An 18,509-nucleotide genomic window follows, 5' to 3' on the forward strand; every position below is an offset into this window, starting at 1 on the left:
GGCCATGCAGGGGACATGGGGTGGGGAAGGTGTGCAAGCGAAGGGGTGGGAATGGTGTATGATGGTAATAATGCCTACATACCAATGGAGTAAGTAATTTCCAAGATTGGCAAAAGGGACACTGTAGACAGTAGGAGAAGAAGTGTCAATTAAAGAAAATAAATTGGCTGGTGAGGAAGTGCAGGTGATGGGGTTGTTGCGCTATTGAACGGGACTAATTACTAAGAAAAGTTACCGCGTGATAATGAGGAGTGAAGGTGTGTAGTATGGCGCGGGGGTTGGAGAGACTTACAGGCGAGGAGTGATGACCGGGTTCAGTCCGGTAGAAGCAGAGACATCCGTGGTGTCCTGAAGGGGATAGAATACCACATAAACAGTGTGGAAGGGGACGGGGGTTATTTGTTGCTGGAGGTACGACTGTGCTGAAAACGGTACTTACAGAAGCTGGATCGGAGTGGATCCGAGGAAACGGGGTGCCGAGCGTGTCAGTTCCCGGGGGAATCTGGGGAGCAAGAGAACCGATCGTATGGAACATGTAGGAAGTACGAGGACTGCCGTATGGTTGTCAGGGAACTGGTGGCCAGCGGAACTTACTTGTTGCAGTCCAGGAGAGGTATGAGTTAATCTCGGTGGAATGAATCCGTGTAGTCAGGAAGCCGGCGTTAGTCCGGTTGCGACTGCGTGCTGCGGGGAGTGCAAGGAATTAAGACGTGCTGACGGTCACGTGGGTCGTCAGACGTGGTCCGTAAGGGAAAAGACTAGAGCGCGGGAGCAACGACCGCTCGAGGAGTAGCGGGAATTAAAGAAGATAGATTTAAAAGGGGTCAGAAGGCACATGGTGGTGCAGAGTACTAGGCATGGAAACAGCAATTTCACAATTATAATTACATCGGATGTAGAATGGAAAAAGACGCGTGACCAAGGGAAAAATGAAAAATTCTTAGTACATAAGGCCACAAAAATATGGGGAGGCAAAAATAAGTTAAAAACATGACATTACCTATACCATAGGCAGTGGGTTGCAGGCATGGCACACAGGTATCTGTCACTGCAATGGGTATGGCGAAAACTCCTTACTTTTGCGCTTCCAAAAGTACGGAGTTTTCCCATACCCATTGTAGTGATTTGTTCGTAGGGGACAGTGGCAGATCCCTCATAGGAAGCAGCACCATTGATTCACTGAATCATACACACTACGAAGATAAGGTGTGCAGGTTGACACAACCTATTAAAGTACACAGGTATGTGTGCCATGTCGACTCTTCACTTTTCTTTGCACCAAAACACATAGCCTGGAGAGAGAGAGAGAGAGAGAGAGTGCGAGAGTGAGAGAGAGTGCGAGAGAGAGAGAGAGAGTGTGAGAGTGTGAGAGAGAGAGAGAGAGAGAGAGAGAGTGTGTGAGAGAGAGAGAGAGTGTGAGAGAGAGACTGAGAGAGAGACTGAGAGAGAGACTGAGAGAGAGACTGAGAGAGAGACTGAGAGAGAGACTGAGAGAGAGACTGAGAGAGAGACTGAGAGATAGACTGACACTGACTTCTAAGGTTGGCCCAGTATGTGCTGCAGCCCTGAGAGGCCTACCCTGGTCACAGTGCCCTTGATTCCCATGGTACGGTTTACAAGGGACTTACATGTGGCCAGAGAGGTGCCAATTGGGGGTACAAAGGTACAGTTTGTGGAAAGAACACAAGCCATGGGACCCATGGAACATCAAGTATAAGTGCATCAGTAGTCTGGCAACAAGTAGGTGGGTTACTGCAACAGAAACCCAGCTTCCTACAGCAGCCCATCACCAATGTTCTTTGCTTTTCCTCACTCCTTGAAGGAGAGACTCCCTCTACGGGATCCAGAGAGATCTGAAATTTTTATATTTATTGTACTAAAGACGAGCAAGTGGATGATCAGCTCTTTCTGTAATTCTCCAGATCAAAGAAAGGAAAGGTGGTGCAGAAAGAAACTCTTACGGTGTACAGTCTTCTCCATTAAGACCTGATACGTGATGCCCAAGAAACAGCCTTCACCAGGACTAAAGCTGATACGATTGTATTGACACGCAGAGTGCCTGTTTGACATCTGCTAGGTCGCAATGTGGGCATCTGTGCACAAGTTCACAAACAATTACTGCCGTGACAGCCAGGTCCGACGGGCAGGGCATTTCGCCTGTCCAGTCCTGCAGTCTTTTCTGTCTGAGCCCACTCCATAGTTCCTCCATATTTAGGAAGCAATGTTTGTGCATCTATTCTAAATGCGAGGATTCTGCGGTTAGAAGTAGCCATCAGAAGTGAAATAATCCTCTTTCCTCAAAAGGCTTCAATAGACAAATACACCAATCTTTCATCTAGAGACTTCTGTCTCTACAGCCAAGAAATTAGCGAAATGTGACTGAACCTACAGATGAACAAGATTAATTTTTCATTTGCATCGAAACAGACCAGCCGATCATTTCTATCCGGATAAGGATCAGTCCTAGGTAATTTTTCGTCCGCAGTGAGCTACATAATAAGGAACCTTTCCACATCCATTTAGAGCGATATCTTGTTTCCACGAGAAGTCAGAAAAAATGACCAGTGGTAATTGGTATTGTTTTAACATCTTTCACTTTTGCTTTATTCATAGACCGACCTGATGAGAAGGAAAAGGTGAAGAAAGCTGCTGAGCACTGCCGACAAATCCTCAATTGTGTGAATCAGGCAGTGAAAGAAGCAGAAAATAAGTTGGTAAGGAACATTAAGTCTTGTGTAGATGTCAGTGTGTATGTACAAACGTCAAAAATGCTTAAGGATATCCTCCTGAATGCACCATGTTTTTTTGTTCACTTTTCTTATTCAGCACCTGGAGGATTACCAGCGTCGACTGGATCTGTCCAATCTAAAGCAATCTGAATGCCCCATGTTGGATGAATACAAGGTGAGTAAATCTCTATGGTTATTTTGTCCATCTCTAGGTAAAATGCACATACATGTTTTTATTATGCTGAGAAGTTTGCTACCAAACATTCCAGAATTGAGTAAAGCCATTATGGTGCTGTAGAGTTCGTAATGACAAACTCCCATCACCATATACTCTTAATGGCACTACTGCACTTACAATGTCTAAGAATTGACTAAGACACTGTAGTGGTACAGAGCTCATCCACCTGATACCCCACCACTGGTATAGTGCAGCCAGTTAGGGGGGTGGCTGACCTATGCCAGGGTAGTGGGTTGTAGGCATGGCACAGATGTGTGCCATGTCAACTCTTCACTTTGTTCTGCACCAAAACACGCAGCCTGCAATGGCTGTGTGTGTGTGTAAAGGTACAGGGCCTCTAAAGGTGGCACAATAAGTGCTGCAGCCCTTAGAGGACTTTCCTCACCACAGTGCCCTTAGTACCCATGGTACCTTTTACAAGGGACTGACTTGTGGCTGGAGAGGTGCAAATTGGGGGTACAAGGTACAGTTCTGGGAAAGAACAAAGGCTCTGTGAACCTGATTGGCTTTGGCCCAGGGCATATCAAGTCAATGTGCACCAGTAGTCTGGCAAAAAGTGTGAGGGGGGTTACTGCAACAGAAACATAGCTTCCTACACAAGCCCCACCTAACCCAAAGGCCAGGAGACTCAGCCAAACCTGGACGAGTCTTCCTAGTCTTTCAGGCGAGGAAGGGTAGAGGAAGTGGTTTGAAAGTTGCAGGGCCTACTCTGCTTTACATCCTTCTGTCTAGGTCAGTCCCTTTGGGGAGCTGGCCTACCTCAACATGTTCAGGACCTAATTCCCAACGCTCCTTTCCTAGCTCTTTAGTGGCTTTGCCCCATCTTTTTTAGTTTGGGTTCAATGGTGCCTACCTCTGCAAATTCTAACTTAGCTAGGGCAAAACCCAGCTTACCCACAGAGGCTACCCACAGTTTGAGTAACCTCACCATGAACAATAGGGTTTAGGGGGCCTAACTTGCTGTTTGGAATGGGGCTAGGCCAGCATGCCAAGGACAGTGCTGCCATAAAGGCTAACTCCCAGCAGAGGCTACTGACAGCTGTCAGTGCCCATAACCAATCCTTCAGCTCTTCACTGGTAGGTGAAGTGGCTACCTTACAGACTTCTGGTGACCGGTCTGCTGTTTTAGGGTAGGGGGCCACTACACTTTGTAGTGAACACCCTTCTTCCACCCTCTGTCTGTCGGCTAAGGAGCCACCAACTCAGGCTGGACAGTTGCCTGTCAGGTCTTTTTGTCGGCTAGTGAGGACTTCACCAGTGCCAATTTTGGAGTTCTCCCATACTGGGGTAGAATCTCCCTAGCCCTCTGAAACTGTGACTAACCGTTGTCCACCTTTCTTACACTGTCTCTTCTTTTTCATTTGGGGCTTATCTGCACTGGTTCTTTGGATGTTGTCTCGCACTGGACCAGTACCTCTCTTTGACTCAGACCAACCTTTGGGTGGTCATTCCCAAGGAGACAATCAAGGGGGAGGTCTTTATTGACTACCACCTTTCTCCAACTAAGGGACCCAGCTCTTTCTAGGGGCACAACAGCCACAGGCTTTACAGTAGCCTGCCCTGGGATAGCCCTTACTCTTTTTGTTTCCCCTAGGACATACTGGTTTGAGAGTACCAACCTGTCATGCACCACAGTGTGACTGGCACAGGTATCTCTCAGGGCAGTAGCTAGGATTTCATTCACCAGTAGGTGGTGAAAGTGTCTACTCCCCTCTGGAATCTCCAACTCACCTTTTGGGCCCATCTTGAAGGCTATGAGGACTTCCTCATCTGAGGAACCACCCTCCAAAGCTACACTGGCAACCCCTGGAGCTGCACTAGGGGCTTGGTTTGTAGTGCAGCTTGATGTGGTGTCCTGTCTTTTGACAGTTGTGACAACATACCTTTTTTGGATCTCAACTCTTACCTTGGTACCCAGTTTTAGTTTGTGAGGTGTCCTTAGCCCAACCCTCCTGGACAGGTTTTTGGGGGGCTACCTGGAACTCCTTACTTTCATCTTTAGTATGCTCACTGTCTTTCCTCCAGGGACATTTTGTAACCCCTTTCTTTTGGTCACCCCCAGCGGATGTCCTGGTCACCCTTGTCTTGACCCAGTGGTCTGCTTTCTTTCCCAGTTCTTGGGGAGAAATTGGACCTAGGTCTACCAGATACTGATGCAACCTTTCATCAGTGCAATTACTTAATACATGTTCTTTCATAAACAAATGGTAAAGACCATCATAACCTTGCTCTTTACTTCCAGTCAACTAGCCACCTAGTGTTTTAATTTAGTAGTCTACAAATTCCACCCAGGTCTGACTCTGGGGTTTCTGAGTCCCCCTTAATCTAATTCTATACTCCTCAGTATTGAGTCCAAATCCCTCAACCAAGGTGCCTTTCATGAGTCCATAGGACTCTGCTTCTGCCCCACTAAGGGTCAGAAATCTGTGTCTGCACTTACCAGAGAACAGTTCCCAATGGAGTTCCCAGAGTGAGTTTTCTTCACTTTTCTGGCTACACAAGCCATTTCAAAGGCTGTGAACCACTTGGTTATCTCATCACCATCCTCAAATTTAGGGTCAATCCCTTTGGGGATTTTGGGTTCATAAGATTGGTCTCTGACCCTATTTATTAAGTTGCTGCCACCATTTATTGGTGTTAGGCCCATTTCTGCTTTCTCTTTTCCTAGGAGTCTGGTATCTAGGTCTAATCTTTTAGCCAAATCTTACTAAAAGGTTGGTCTCTTCATTTAGGCTGTCCTCAATGAACTAAGAAGCACCTGACCCACCTGTGTGAGCTCTAGGTGCTGTGAGTTGTATTCTTTGAGTCAGGGGCACTGGGATCCTGTTCTCCGTAGGAAGTGGAAGAGGTTGCAAATTATCCTTATCCCCTCCATCCTCTACGCCATCCGAGAGGTCTTCACCTTGGTCAGAGGAGTGGTCCTTAGCTTAACCTGCTAACACCTCCCGGAGCTTTTGTTTGAAGGGATGGGACTCCATGGTTATGTATTTAAGTTTACATAGAGACCTTAACTCCCTAAATTCTAAGTAGAGATAAGGGGGTAGGTCGAGCTCCTCAACCATATTCCCCATGTCATTAGTTATATTTTCACTAATAGCTGGGTTCTTGTTAAGAGACAATCTACAAAATGTTTCTAACCCCCTTACCCTAATAGTGAGTTTTTATTTTTCTAAAATTCTAAAGGAACTTAACCAAGGCCCTAACAAGACTTTTTAGTAATTTGGAAAAAATTGTCAATTCAAAAATTCAGAATTCTAAAGACAGTTTAAGAGTTCTGTCATGTGATCAGGAGTTGACCAAGTCAGTCCAACAAATGCAAAGTTGTATATCCCTCCCTGATCCACCAATGTAGGAAGCTGGCTCGGTATATACTATACCAAAATGAGGTATAGTGTGCATGGAGTCCAGTGGAACCCCAAAGGTAAGCAGAGGTAAAAGTAGATAGCACCTTACTCTCTATTTGTGGTAGTGTGGGCGAGCAGTAAGGCTTTATCAGAGGGTAGTGTTAAGCATTTGTTGTATACACTCAGGCAAGAAATGATGTCACACAATCAAAGACTGAACTCAGACCAATTTGTTTGTATCAGAAATATTATTTAGTTATTTTATTTCTAAAACCAATCAAAGCCTGGTGCAGTTAAGTGAAATAATACTTTGGAAAATCTTATGCAGTGATTTACACTTGAATGCAGGTTACAATGCAGTTGGTTGCATTACAGGTAAGTCAACCGTTCAAAATTACTTTTTAGTTACTTCAATGATTACTGTGCACGTTACTTTTTAGATTACTTTTTAAGTTACTTTTGCTTATCAGTGTGAGATTCCTAGATATCACACACAGACATTTTCTAGACAAAAGGTAAGTAATTCACTTTTGGTGCTCTAACAGTTTTTCAGTGTTTCATACAAACCAACTCCACACTTTCAAGGAAAAGCAGTCATTACAATCCTATGGAAGGAAATTAAGTTAACGGTTTGCAGGTAAGTACTTATTTGTGGGAGTTGGTATTCTGGTATTAGAAACAGGGTCCCCCCAGGGTCGAGGATGCACTTTCAGAACACCCTCATCCGCACTAGGACGGCTGGGTGCAGAGTGCTGAGGCCCAATGTTATTCAATGGGGGATGGGGGCCTCTGGTTGGTGGCTGCTCATGTGCAGGCCACAGGGTTGTGAGAGCAAAGCTCCTGATGTTAGGCTCAGGGCAAAGGGGGATCGGGTTTAGCACACAAAGTGCACCCGCAGTGGCGCAGGGGCGTCTGGGTGCAGGTTGATGTTTTGGCATCAGGTGTCCTGTTGTTTTTAATAGGGATTTTCGGTTTTGATTTTCAGCTGCAGGCTCAGTCCAGGAAGACTTCCGGGAGGAACCAACAGCTGGACAGCTAAGTCGGAGGGCTCGGGAACGTAGGTGCACCTCAGGTTATTTTCTCCAGTGCGCAGGGCGGCTGGATCCAGTGGTGTCTTTTGAGGTCGGATTTCACCTTACCGGGCCACTCGCGGTTCAGGGGGGGTTTCCGTGCAGAGGTTGCAGGCGATGTCGGGCAGTCTGGGAGGGATCAACCCAAGGTGGACTCGGACTCTGGAGTGCTGAGAGACCTCACTGGGACCGGTGGGCCATTCGAACTTAGGCCAAAGGCGACGGGTGCCGTGGTGGTTCCAGGCGTTGAGTTTCTTTTTCCTCAGCAGGCTCGGAGTCTGTCTTTGGTGTTTCTTCTGAACAGAGCTGCTTTTCACTGGAGATCCGGTCTTTGTTGAAGGCAGACAGTCCTCCCAAGGGTTCTGGAGGTCGCTGGCTGCAGGACAAGACGATTTTTGACGCAGGATCTCTGGAAACTGCAGACAGGCCGGTAAGGCTGGGGCAAAATCAGTTGATCTGAAAGAGACACGTTAGTGATAGATTCCTTACCTTAGAATATCCCCAGGCATCAGACTGGATCCGGAAAGTTTTCATCAGCAGTACCCCTGCGCGTCGGTAGGCGTCGTCGTACTGCTCCGTGTACGTTGTTGGCGTCGTAGCCGCTGAGATGACGTCGTCGGAGCTACTTGGACGCGCCCACGTGCGCTGACGTCAGTTCTTTCTTTTTCTGCGCAGCAGCGCAGATCCGAGAGCGAGCGAGTTAAAAGTTTTAAATTGGTTTCTAACAACTTGTTTTGTCGTGTACTTGACTCCTGGTGCAATAGGGATGCCCGAGTTTAAGTCCTGTAGGGCCTGCTGTCATAACATGTCGGTAGCGGACCCGCACAAATTGTGTCTCTTCTGCTTGTCGGGCCATGGCGCTGAAAGCTTTGCGGGAGCGTTCCCGAAAGTTGTTGGAGGTCCGGCAATTGGTTCCGTGCTGATTGAGGTCCCGCTCCCGTGGGAGGTCGAGGGACCGGTCGCGGAGCCATCGGCATCGCTCGCTGGAATCAGGGACAGGTAACTCTAGGCGGCATAAAAAGTTGAAGAGGCGACGTCGCTCTTCCTCTAACCCTCACCGGTCGCGGGACGCGATGGAGGGGGTGGGTGGTCACTCCCCCGCACGCAACTTCGGACTAGGTGCAGGCCTTTGTATCGGCCTTGCGCCATTTGTTTGCCCCATCGGGTTCCTCCGGAGTGCCTTCAGGCCCTGCAGACCTGTTGGGTGGGTCTGCCCCCGTGCCGCCGCCTTTGGCCTCGGCTACGCCAGCACCATACCCTCTGGAGCCGCCTCCGGACCGGGCCTCGTATCTTACCCTCCCATTCCATTTCTTGGTGGAGAGTTTGTCCCCTTTCTCCGGGCACCTCGTCCTTACCGGCCTCCTCAACAACCGGTGGATGAATGGGAGTACTAGGAGGGGTCCGAGGACCCTCTTGCAGCTCAATGCGAGGATGAGCCTGAATGGGAAGGCGACATGGAGGGTCCAGTCGATCTGGATTTCTCTCCACACCCTGGTACACTGTCCCCTTCTTCCGTGGCTACGGAAGAGGTTGGGACTTTCTCAGTGGTGTTGCGTCGGGCGGCTGAGGCTCTTCACCTCGAGCTCCCTTCTGTACCTATCAGGACCAATCTCCTGACCGAGGTGCTGCAGCCACAGTCCTCCTCCGCGGAGCCGTTGCTGCCCTTCAATGAGGCGCTTACTGATATCCTGTTGAGCACCTGGAGTAAACCTAACACAGGGGTTCCTGTAGACCAGTGTGTGGCACGCCATCTTCACCCGGCGCCGGGCGATCCCAGCTTTCTCACACAACACCCGACGCCTGAGAGTCTGGTTGTCCAGGCTTTCGACTCGCCTAGCGCATTCCATTCTGCTCCTCCGGACAAGGAATCTAGGAGACTGGAGCAGTTTGGGAAAAAGATTTTCACTTCTGCCAGTTCCGGGTTGCGAACGGTGAATACTGCATGCCTATTGGGCCTCTATTCACATTCTGTGTGGGACACCGTGGCACAGGTGCTGCCTCAGTGCCCTGTGGAAGCACGGGCGGTTCTCTCCCAGGCCATTACCGAAGGGACAGATGATGCTAAATTTACTATCCGTTGTGGGCTTGACACGGCCGATTCTCTCAGGAGGGCACTTTCCACGACGGTGGCGCTCCGCCGTTATGCTTGGCTCAGAACTACCGGCTTCTCCAGGGATGTCCAGAACAACTTGTTGGAAATGGCCTTTGATGGCACACGCCTCTTTGGTGACAAGGCGGATAGCACCCTGGATTGCTTTAAGGAGTCTCAGGCTACGGCCCAGTCCTTGGGTCTCGCCACCATGCTTACTCCCTCGGGGTCCACTTTTCGCTCCTTTCGAGGTCAGGGTCAAGGCGCCCAAGCGCGTTCCTTTCAGACCCGCAAGCCTGCGCAGCCACAGTCTCAGCGCAGCTGCGGACGTGGGACCCGCCGTGGTGGGTCCCAAGGACAGCGGGTGGGTCAATCCACCACCTCCCCTGCCGCCGCCGCCTCAAAACTTTCCTAGTCCGGTGTTTCAGGCCCACCAGTCGCCAGTGGCTTATTGGTCCTCAGGTGTCTTATGGGAGGCGTTTCTCCCACCTTTCTCTTTGGGGCCTTGTGGTTTGGTTGGCCCGTCTGTGTACTGTGTGTGGCTTGGAATACATTCAGGGTCCTTAAGTTGGCTCCTCTGTTCTTTTGGCTGCTGGTTCAGCCCTTCTGCTTTGTGGTGCGTGTTTTTTGGCTGTTATTGAAGCCATCTAGATCCTCAGGTTGGACTCTCTTTGTATTTGTTGGCTGATTGGTAAGCCGCCTGTGGTGTTTTTCACGGGTCTTTTATGTTCTTGTCCTCTGCTGCGGGTTTCCCTAAGAGGTGTTGCCCTGTTTTGTTTTGGGATGAGTCATACCATAGGTGGGGTACTTGTTGGCTATTGTATAGCTATGTATTAAGCTGGGCAGGTGTGGATACCTTCTCGGGTTCCTTGCGTTTTCCTGGCATCACTATATACTGCTTGGTGCGGTCTCTCTCTCTCTTTTTCTTCCGCCTTAGCGCAGCGTGCGCTGCTCCAGGTTCTGTCCCGCTCAGTATCCAATGGCGTTTCTATCCTTCTTCTACAGGGTTTGCCTGTCGTCCATGTTGCCCTTTGTTCCTGCGGGATATCTGCTTCTGTGCGTTTTGCCTTCCCTCTTCAGCCTCTGGGTCGCCAGACTGACTTTTGTCATGCCATTTACGGCGTCGTGCCTTGGTGTTTCCACCTTATTATCCGCCTTTTCGGCCTGGGCCTCTGCCTCGAGGGCCATGGCGTGTGACCGTGTGCTCCTGTTCCTTGCTTTGCTGGGGCCTTGCAAGTCTGTGTCTTCCTGCTCACATCTGCGCTTATCGGCTGTGGAGCAGTTCCTGCCTTGTTCCCTGCCTTGGGACGGACACCCGTTCAGCTGTCCTCTTCGCTGTGTGTGTGTTCTCCTGAGGCGGGCTCTACCTCTGTTCCTCCTCTTCTCCTTGGATTGCGGGTGGTTCTTTTCTTCCTTTGGTACTCTCTGGATGCTGTCTGTCCCTCCGAGGTTTCTGGTGGACGCCTTTTGCTCCTCGGGTAGGCTTGTGGTATCCTGGCCTTCCCTTCTCCTTGTTCTTGCTTACTTCTGCTTGGAGGGGGGCTGGGCCATCCTTCCTGTCCCCATGACACATTCCCTGTTGGGGCCTTGTGTTCTTCCAAGCTGGTGGGGTTCTCTCGCACCCCTCCTCCCCTCTGGTTATGGCTAGAGTATCTATTCTACATTAAGGAATCTGCGGCTTGTAGTCTCTATCAGATGTACAAGTTACTTACCTTTGGAAACGATGTATCTGGTAGAGACAATTCTAGCCGCAGATTCCTTCACGGCCCGCCCTTCCTCCCCGTTCTGCGAGGACCCTTCAGCTTGCTCTTCTGCACTCGCCTCCCTCCGGGTGGCGTTTGTTTCCTGCGGGTGCCCTCTTTCTCTTCCTCCCTGGTGGGATACCTTGTTCTGTTTATTTGTTCCACTCCTTCTATTCTGGTAAATTGGACGGTAGGTTAATGCGTCCCTTTGCATCCCTGCACCCTGGTTCTTCCAGTGTGGGGCCTACTCATAATCTTCTCCCTTTTTTCATTGCTTGGGTTTTTTTTTACTCCTCTGCAATCCTCTGGGTTGGGGTCTCTTCGCTGTGCCTCAGCCCTTAGCTTTTTACGGGGGATACGACACTCCTTGATGGTGTTGTCTTTGGGTGCTTTGTCGTTACTCATCTGTTCCAGACTTGTTGCCCTTCACTGTTATAGGTTGTGGTTGCAGACTGTCATCTGCCACATCATTTTTAACATGTTTTTTCTGCCTCCAGGGAGGATATTGCCTTCGCTTTGCAGGGTTGCTTCTCAGAGCAGTGCTATGCTCTTTCCTTTCCATAACTTTCCGTAACGCAGTGCTTTGCACTGTTTCTAATGGTGCTGTTCCTCACCATTCGCTTCTCCCTTTTTGTTTCACTGATTTTTTAGCACACTGTTCCCATACTCTCACAGTTTTGTTTGTGATGGCTCCGTGTTTTGGCACGGAAAAGTTCTCCAAAGAAAACTGACGGCAGCGCGCCGGGGTGGGACTTATGTGACCTCGCTGACATCACGTCCGCGGACGACATCAGGACGGGGTCGCGTGGTACTGCCCCCGACGCGCAGAGATGCTGTGGCAAAGATTTTCCATATTCAGTCTCACACCTGGGGATAATTCTACGTTAAGGAATCTGCGGCTAGAATCGTCTCTACCAGATACATCGTTACCGAAGTTAAATAACTTGTACGTCAGGAGGCTCTACGTCTCTGGACATGACTGGAACGTCAAGGCATTTCCTTGGTGGTTCAACACCTGGCAGGTACACTCAACGCCAGGGCGGATGAACTCAGCCGCAGGTGCATATTGGATCACGAATAGCGTCTCACTCGGAGGTGGTACATGTTCTCTTTCAGCAGTGGGGAGAACCTTTGTTAGAGATGCTTTTCAGTGCGAGTGGAGTTGCGGTCTATTGTACGCCTTTCCACCTATGCCACTTCTGCCCAGATTGCTGAAGAAGATCAGACGCGACCGGGCCCAAGTCATTCTTGTGGCGCCGGACTGTGCTTGAAGAGTTTGGTATCCTGAGCTACTCAGTATGAGCGTAGATCCCCCGATCCGACTGCCTCTTCTGGAGGATCTCCTGTCGCAGCAACAGGGGACGGTCCTCCACCCGAACCTGTCCAGCCTCCACCTCCTTGCGTGGAGATTGACCAGCAGCAGCTGATTCCATTTGACTTGCCTCCTGAAGTCTGTAATGTAATTCTGGCAGCCAGGTGTCCCGCCACTAAAACGGTATACGCCTGGCTGTGGAAAAAATGTGTGACATGGTGCACAGCGAATGCTGTCGATCCTCTTGCTGCCCTTCTTTCTGAGGTCCTATTATTCATTCTCTCTTTGGCCCAGCAGGGCTCTGCTCTGAGCACTATCAAGGGCTACCTGTCTGCTCTTTCAGCCTTTCTTAGGCTGCCTGATCAGCCCTCTCTCTTCAAGTCCCCGGTTGTCAATAGATTTCTGAAAGGCACTACTCACCTTTTCACTCCTATTCCTTTTGTGATGCCTCAATGGGACTTGAACCTGGTTCTCACATACTTGATGTGCGCTCCCTTTGAGCCTCTTCATAACTGTCCTTTGCAGTTATTGACTTTGAAAACTGTCTTCCTGGTGGCCATCACCTCTGCTAGGCGGGCGAGTGAGCTCCAGGCTGTAAACCTCCTTTCCTGGCGATTCATCTGGACAAGGTTGTGCTTTGACCACGTTCCTCCTATCTACCAAAAGTGGTCTCTGCCTTTCATCTCGGGCAATCTGTCACTCTGCCCACTTTCTTTCCGCCTCCACCCCCTTCAAGAGAAGAGGAGAGGCTTCACCGTCTGGACCCAAAACGTGCACTTTCGTTCTATCTCAACAGCACACAACAGTTCCAGGTGGATGACCAGCTCCTGGTTGGCTACGTGGGCACCAAGAAAGTCTGGGCTGTGCACAAGAAAACTATCTCCCGATGGGTTGTCTTGTGCATTAAAGCCTGTTACTCTCTGCCTAACTAGGAACCTCCGGTTGGACTGCGCGCCCATTCTACCAGGGCGACTGCAGCTCCTACAGCATTGGGACGCGGTGTCCCCCTGCAAGACATCTGTCAGGCAGCCACTTGGGCCTTGTTGCATTCTTTCACTATTGCCTTGACAGTCCGGTCCTGAGAGACGGCTTCTTTGGCCGTTCAGTTCTCCGTGACTTTCTGGTGTAATCTCACTTCGCAGACCCACCACCGGGGTTGGTATTGCTTGGGAATGTATTCTAAGGTAAGGAATCTATCATTAACGTGTCTCTTTCAGATGCACGTTACTTACTTGTGTAACGATATATCTGTAAGAGACATTAGTTAGTGATAGATTCCTTGCCGCCCACCCATCCTTCCCGTTCTGCGAACTGTTCTCTAGGGTTCAGGTCATCCCTTTCAGGGCCCTAGTTCTATTGCACCAGTGTCGGTCTCTGGCATGGCTCTGCACTCCTGGCGCGGAAAAGTTGTGTACAGAACTGACATCAGTGCGCGTGGGCACGTCTAAGTAGCTCCAACTACGTCATCTCGGCAGCTACGACGCCAGCGACGTACGCAGAGCCGCACGACGACGCCTACCGACCCACAGGGGTAGTGCTGATGAAAACTTTCCAGATCCAGTCTGACGCCTGGGGATATTCTAAGGTAAGGAATCTATCACTAATGTCTCTTACAGATATATCGTTACACAACTAAGTAACTTGTGCTTCTCTGCAGTCTCCTCTGCTGGGCGTCTTCTTTCGTCCTTTTTCTTAGGTTGCGGGAACCTGCTTTCTTGGTTCAAGGCTTCCTCCTAAATACTTTATTTAGGGGGCATTTTAGGGGTCTTGAGGTCAGTAGCCAATGGTCTGCTGACCTTAGTGTGACTACACCCTTGGTGTGCTCAGCCCACATGGGGGAACAAGCTTAATCCCTAATCCTGATTGTGGAGTGCCTGCCATCTGCAGGATGGTGGGCACTGAAGAGTGGGCTTCACCTCACCTCCCCCACCTGAGGGGTAGGATTGGCTGAGGTGGGCACACCATCTGGGCGGCCCTATTATTTCCCGTCTGTCTTCCAGCCGAAAAGGAGGTGAGACGGGAAGGGGGCCTGCTCCTGATAGCAGGAGAGGCTGGGGGTCGCGTTTCAAAGGCGACATTGCCTTTGAAGCTCCCCTGCCACAGATGGCTCTTCCTGGCCTGTGGGAGGTGTGACCACCTCCACCCAGGAAAGGCTTTGTTTCTGTGCTCAGGGAGCGAAAGCTCCCACACTAGGGGTCCAGAAACATGTCTTGTGGTGGCAGGCTGGTGTGTACCAGTCAGGGAACCCACCAGAGGCTGGTTGTTTTTCAAGGGGCATCTCTAAGATGCCCTCTGGTATCAAATGTTCGAAGCATGTGAGCTGTAGATCACATGCTTTGCATACTCCTGTCATCTAGTGTTTGGTCCGGATATTTGCAAGTTGTTTTTGTTCGAAGAAGTCTTTCCAGTCACGAGGTAGGTGGCGACTCCTTTCGGTGATAGTGCACATGGGCATCGACTCCATTGTTAAATAGTTTTTTTCTGCCATCGGGTTCGGATGGGTATTGCTGCACTCCGCTTCGGTATCGATCATCGGGTTCCCCCTCGGTGCGTACTCTTTCTACCTCAACGGTATTGTTTTCGAACGTGTTTCTCTTTCCGCAGTTCGATTTGAACTTCAACCACCTTTGACTTTTCGACCGGAAGATCTGCGGGCGACCTATCGGCCCATCCGTGGCCGTTCGACTCCTTGCCGATGGAGTGGACTAAGTTCGAGGCATGTGGGCTGCTGAATTCATATCTGTGCATAGATCGCCGCCTAGTGTTGGGTCCGGATGTTTGCACGTTGTTGTCCTGGAAGAGTCTTCGAAGTATCCTGAGATAGGTGACTCCTCCCCTGGACCACAGTGCGCATGGGCATCCTCTCCATCCTCAGATTGTTTTTTTCCGCCATTGGGTTCGGATGTGCTTATCTTGACTCAAGTTAGGAAAATTTAGTTTTCAGGCCAAAAGGCCTTTAGTTTTCGTCGGTACTGTTCCCGATCGGTATCGACAGTTTACTTGCTAGTTTAGCGACCTTAACAATTTTTTCGGATCCGTTTCATCCGACCATCGACCTTACATCGACGATGAAATCGAGGACCCCATTCAAGCGGTGTCCTGTTTGCCACGCGAAATATCCACATATCGACGTCCACCCGGTGTTCAACAAATGCCTCTCGCCGGATCACGACGAATCGAAATGTATGGCCTGTGCCCGATTCAGATCCAAAAAGACTCTCCGGAATCGACGAGCCGCAAGACTAGAAGCGCAGCAAGCGGCACCGGCCCCGACCAACATCTTCAGCACCGAGGACGAAGATGTTGAAAGCGTGGAAAACATACACTCCAGCCCCGCTTCCGAACACGGTTCCAGATCGGAAGACGTAGATGAAGAGCTTTTTCACAGGGAAGAAGCCGACGATGAGGTAGGAGACTACGATGAGGCCTTAGGGGCCGAAGAAGGTAGCTCTGGTGATGAGCAGGGCCTACCCGTCCAAACGGAGGCTATCACAGTGCGTCAGTCTACGGCTCCGGTCGAGGAATCGCCTTCGGGCCTTACCCGAGATCAATCCCGCAGTTCTTCGGCCCCGCCCTCTGGCCCGGCCTCGGACATCCAGCGAGAGCCATTATTACCCAAAAAGACTGGTTTCCCTTCCACGAAACCGAAACCAATCGTCGCACCGGTTCAACAGAAACCGAAAGTGAAACTGACACTGGTCGGCTCGAAGACCACCACTCCTTCGACGCCAGCCAAAACCGTCGGCTCCGACCGCACCAAAAGGGACTTCGGTGCCGAACTCGCTGCAGCCGATGTCGGCGCCGATCCAAAGAGAAAGGCCATCGGTACCACCAAAGCGCCTCGGCCCCCGGCACCCAAACAATCGGCAACGACCACCAAGGTTAAAATGGCCGCTCCATCAGAATCCACCTCGAAAGCAGCGACTACGGTCCAATCATCGACGCCGTCGACAGCTACTACCTCTCCTCGACTCGATGACCCTGTGGCTCCAAAGAAGTCCACACCTACCTCTACAGAACCACTCGGCGCCAAAGAACCGTCGGCGTTCCAGATGCGACAAGTTGCAGCGTCCTTGCAACGTATCAGAGAAAAGGCAGCCCTCCAGGCCACGTCGGGCTCCGGGCCGAAAAAGGCTCAAAAGGCACCTTCGGCACCAACCAACATCACCTTTGGTTTGCCGCCATCCACGGCGCCAAAACTATTCGAGATCAGAACACGTGTCACCCAGACAAGGTCCCCATCTACTGAACACTCTCCTACTGGGACATCACCGTCCCACTTCATCGACGCCGACACCGGCAGGCTCATGCTCCGAAAGCGGAAGATCACTTCCGAGCAGGCTTTGGACTCTTACAGAATCCTGCTAAAGCAAAAACTACCGGCTGAATCGGAACCAGTTCTTTATGAACGCCTCCACACCTCCTATCCAGATCCACAGTCCTTCTCTCTGACGCACTCCGACACGGACGCAATAGAGGACTACATGGGTGACGACACCACCTACCCCAGGGATATGGACCCTGAGGACCAGCAGGACCCTAATCAAGCTTGGGATGACCCTGTAGACCCGGGTGCCGCTATAGATACCCAGGACACGCAGCTTTATGGCGCAAAAACATCCCCCACAGAGGACACTGCTGCATTCAACGCCCTCATTGAACGTGCCGCAGCCAATCATGGAGTGCAACTCCACTCAGACACAATAGAGGACGATTTCTTGGTGGACACTTTTGCATCCTCAGAGAGGACTGTAAGGACTCTGCCCATGTTAAAAGGTGTCCTCAAGCCAGCAAAGGACATTTTCAAGGAAACAACCAGGGCACGGGTAATAAACCCCAGGATCGAGAAAAAATACAAGCCCGCACCTGGGGACCCTACGTACATTAGAGGCCAGTTACCTCTGGACTCCATCGTAGTTGCTAACGCTCGCAAACGGGCACACTCGCAGACAACTGGTGATGCTCCTCCCCCGGACAAAGAGTCCAAGGTGCTAGAGACCTCCGGCAAAAGGATTGCAGCCCAGGCGGCAAACATATGGCGCATTGCCAATACACAGGCGCTCCTAGCTCGCTACGATCGCTCACACTATGACACGTTAGAGTCCCTACTCCAACATCTACCAGACGAGTACAAAGAGGCAGCGGAGCTCCTCATCAGGGAGGGACAACTTCTCACAAACGCATCCATTAAGTGTGCACTGGATGCCACCGACACAGCTGCGAGAGCAATAAACACCAGCGTCCTGCTACGACGACACGCCTGGTTACGAATCTCCGGATTCAAACCTGAGGTTCAAAATAACATCCTCAATCAGCCTGTCAACCCCGACTACTTATTCGGACCAGAGGTTGACACCACCCTAGAAAAGATCAAAAAAGACACAGACACTGCAAAGTCAATGGGGGCTCTGCAAACGCAGACATTTCGTTGTGGCTCCTTTCGTCGCCCCGGAAATAGAGGAGCGGGTAGAGGACAGGGGTCACAGCAAACCTACAATAACGGGGGCACACAGAGTACCTACGATAAAAACACCCGAGGTGGATATCGTGGCTCCAGCACAAAGGGCAGAGGACGCGGTTACGGCAATACCAGGTCCTCCCCCAAAAACAAACAGTGACGCCCTCTCCCTTCCCCCCGACCACATAACACCTGTCGGGGGAAGACTCCAGCGGTTCCTGTCCACGTGGAATGCCATCACCACGGACAGGTGGGTCAAAGATGTTATCCAACACGGTTACTGCCTCGAATTAACCTCCACTCCACCCACAATACCGCCAAAGCACCGTCCTATGTCCTCAGAGCACTTAGCATTATTACAGCAGGAAATGCTAAGTATGCTGCAAAAAGGCGCAATAGAGGTCGTGCCCGTCCACCAGCAAGGGACAGGGGTGAACTCTCTGTACTTCTTAATACCAAAAAAGGACGGGTCACTCAGACCTATACTAGACCTGAGACCCCTCAACCACTACATTCTCTCAGAGCAT

The 18,509-nt window shown here is 50.6% G+C and overlaps 1 protein-coding gene across 2 annotated transcripts in view; it reads left to right on the forward strand.

The window, feature by feature from the left end:
* The window catches only part of ARHGEF12 (Rho guanine nucleotide exchange factor 12), a 715,358-nt gene that overhangs the window by 423,251 nt on the left and 273,598 nt on the right, over window positions 1–18,509 (forward strand). For both annotated transcript variants that reach the window (XM_085645963.1, XM_085645964.1), the window contains 2 exons: window positions 2,614–2,714; window positions 2,827–2,904. In XM_085645963.1, the coding sequence (XP_085502089.1) occupies window positions 2,614–2,714; window positions 2,827–2,904 (179 nt within the window). The remainder of the gene's footprint in view (window positions 1–2,613; window positions 2,715–2,826; window positions 2,905–18,509) is intronic.

The sequence above is a fragment of the Triturus cristatus genome, chromosome 3_1 (assembly GCF_964204655.1).
Source record: "Triturus cristatus chromosome 3_1, aTriCri1.1, whole genome shotgun sequence".
Taxonomy (NCBI): domain Eukaryota; kingdom Metazoa; phylum Chordata; class Amphibia; order Caudata; family Salamandridae; genus Triturus; species Triturus cristatus.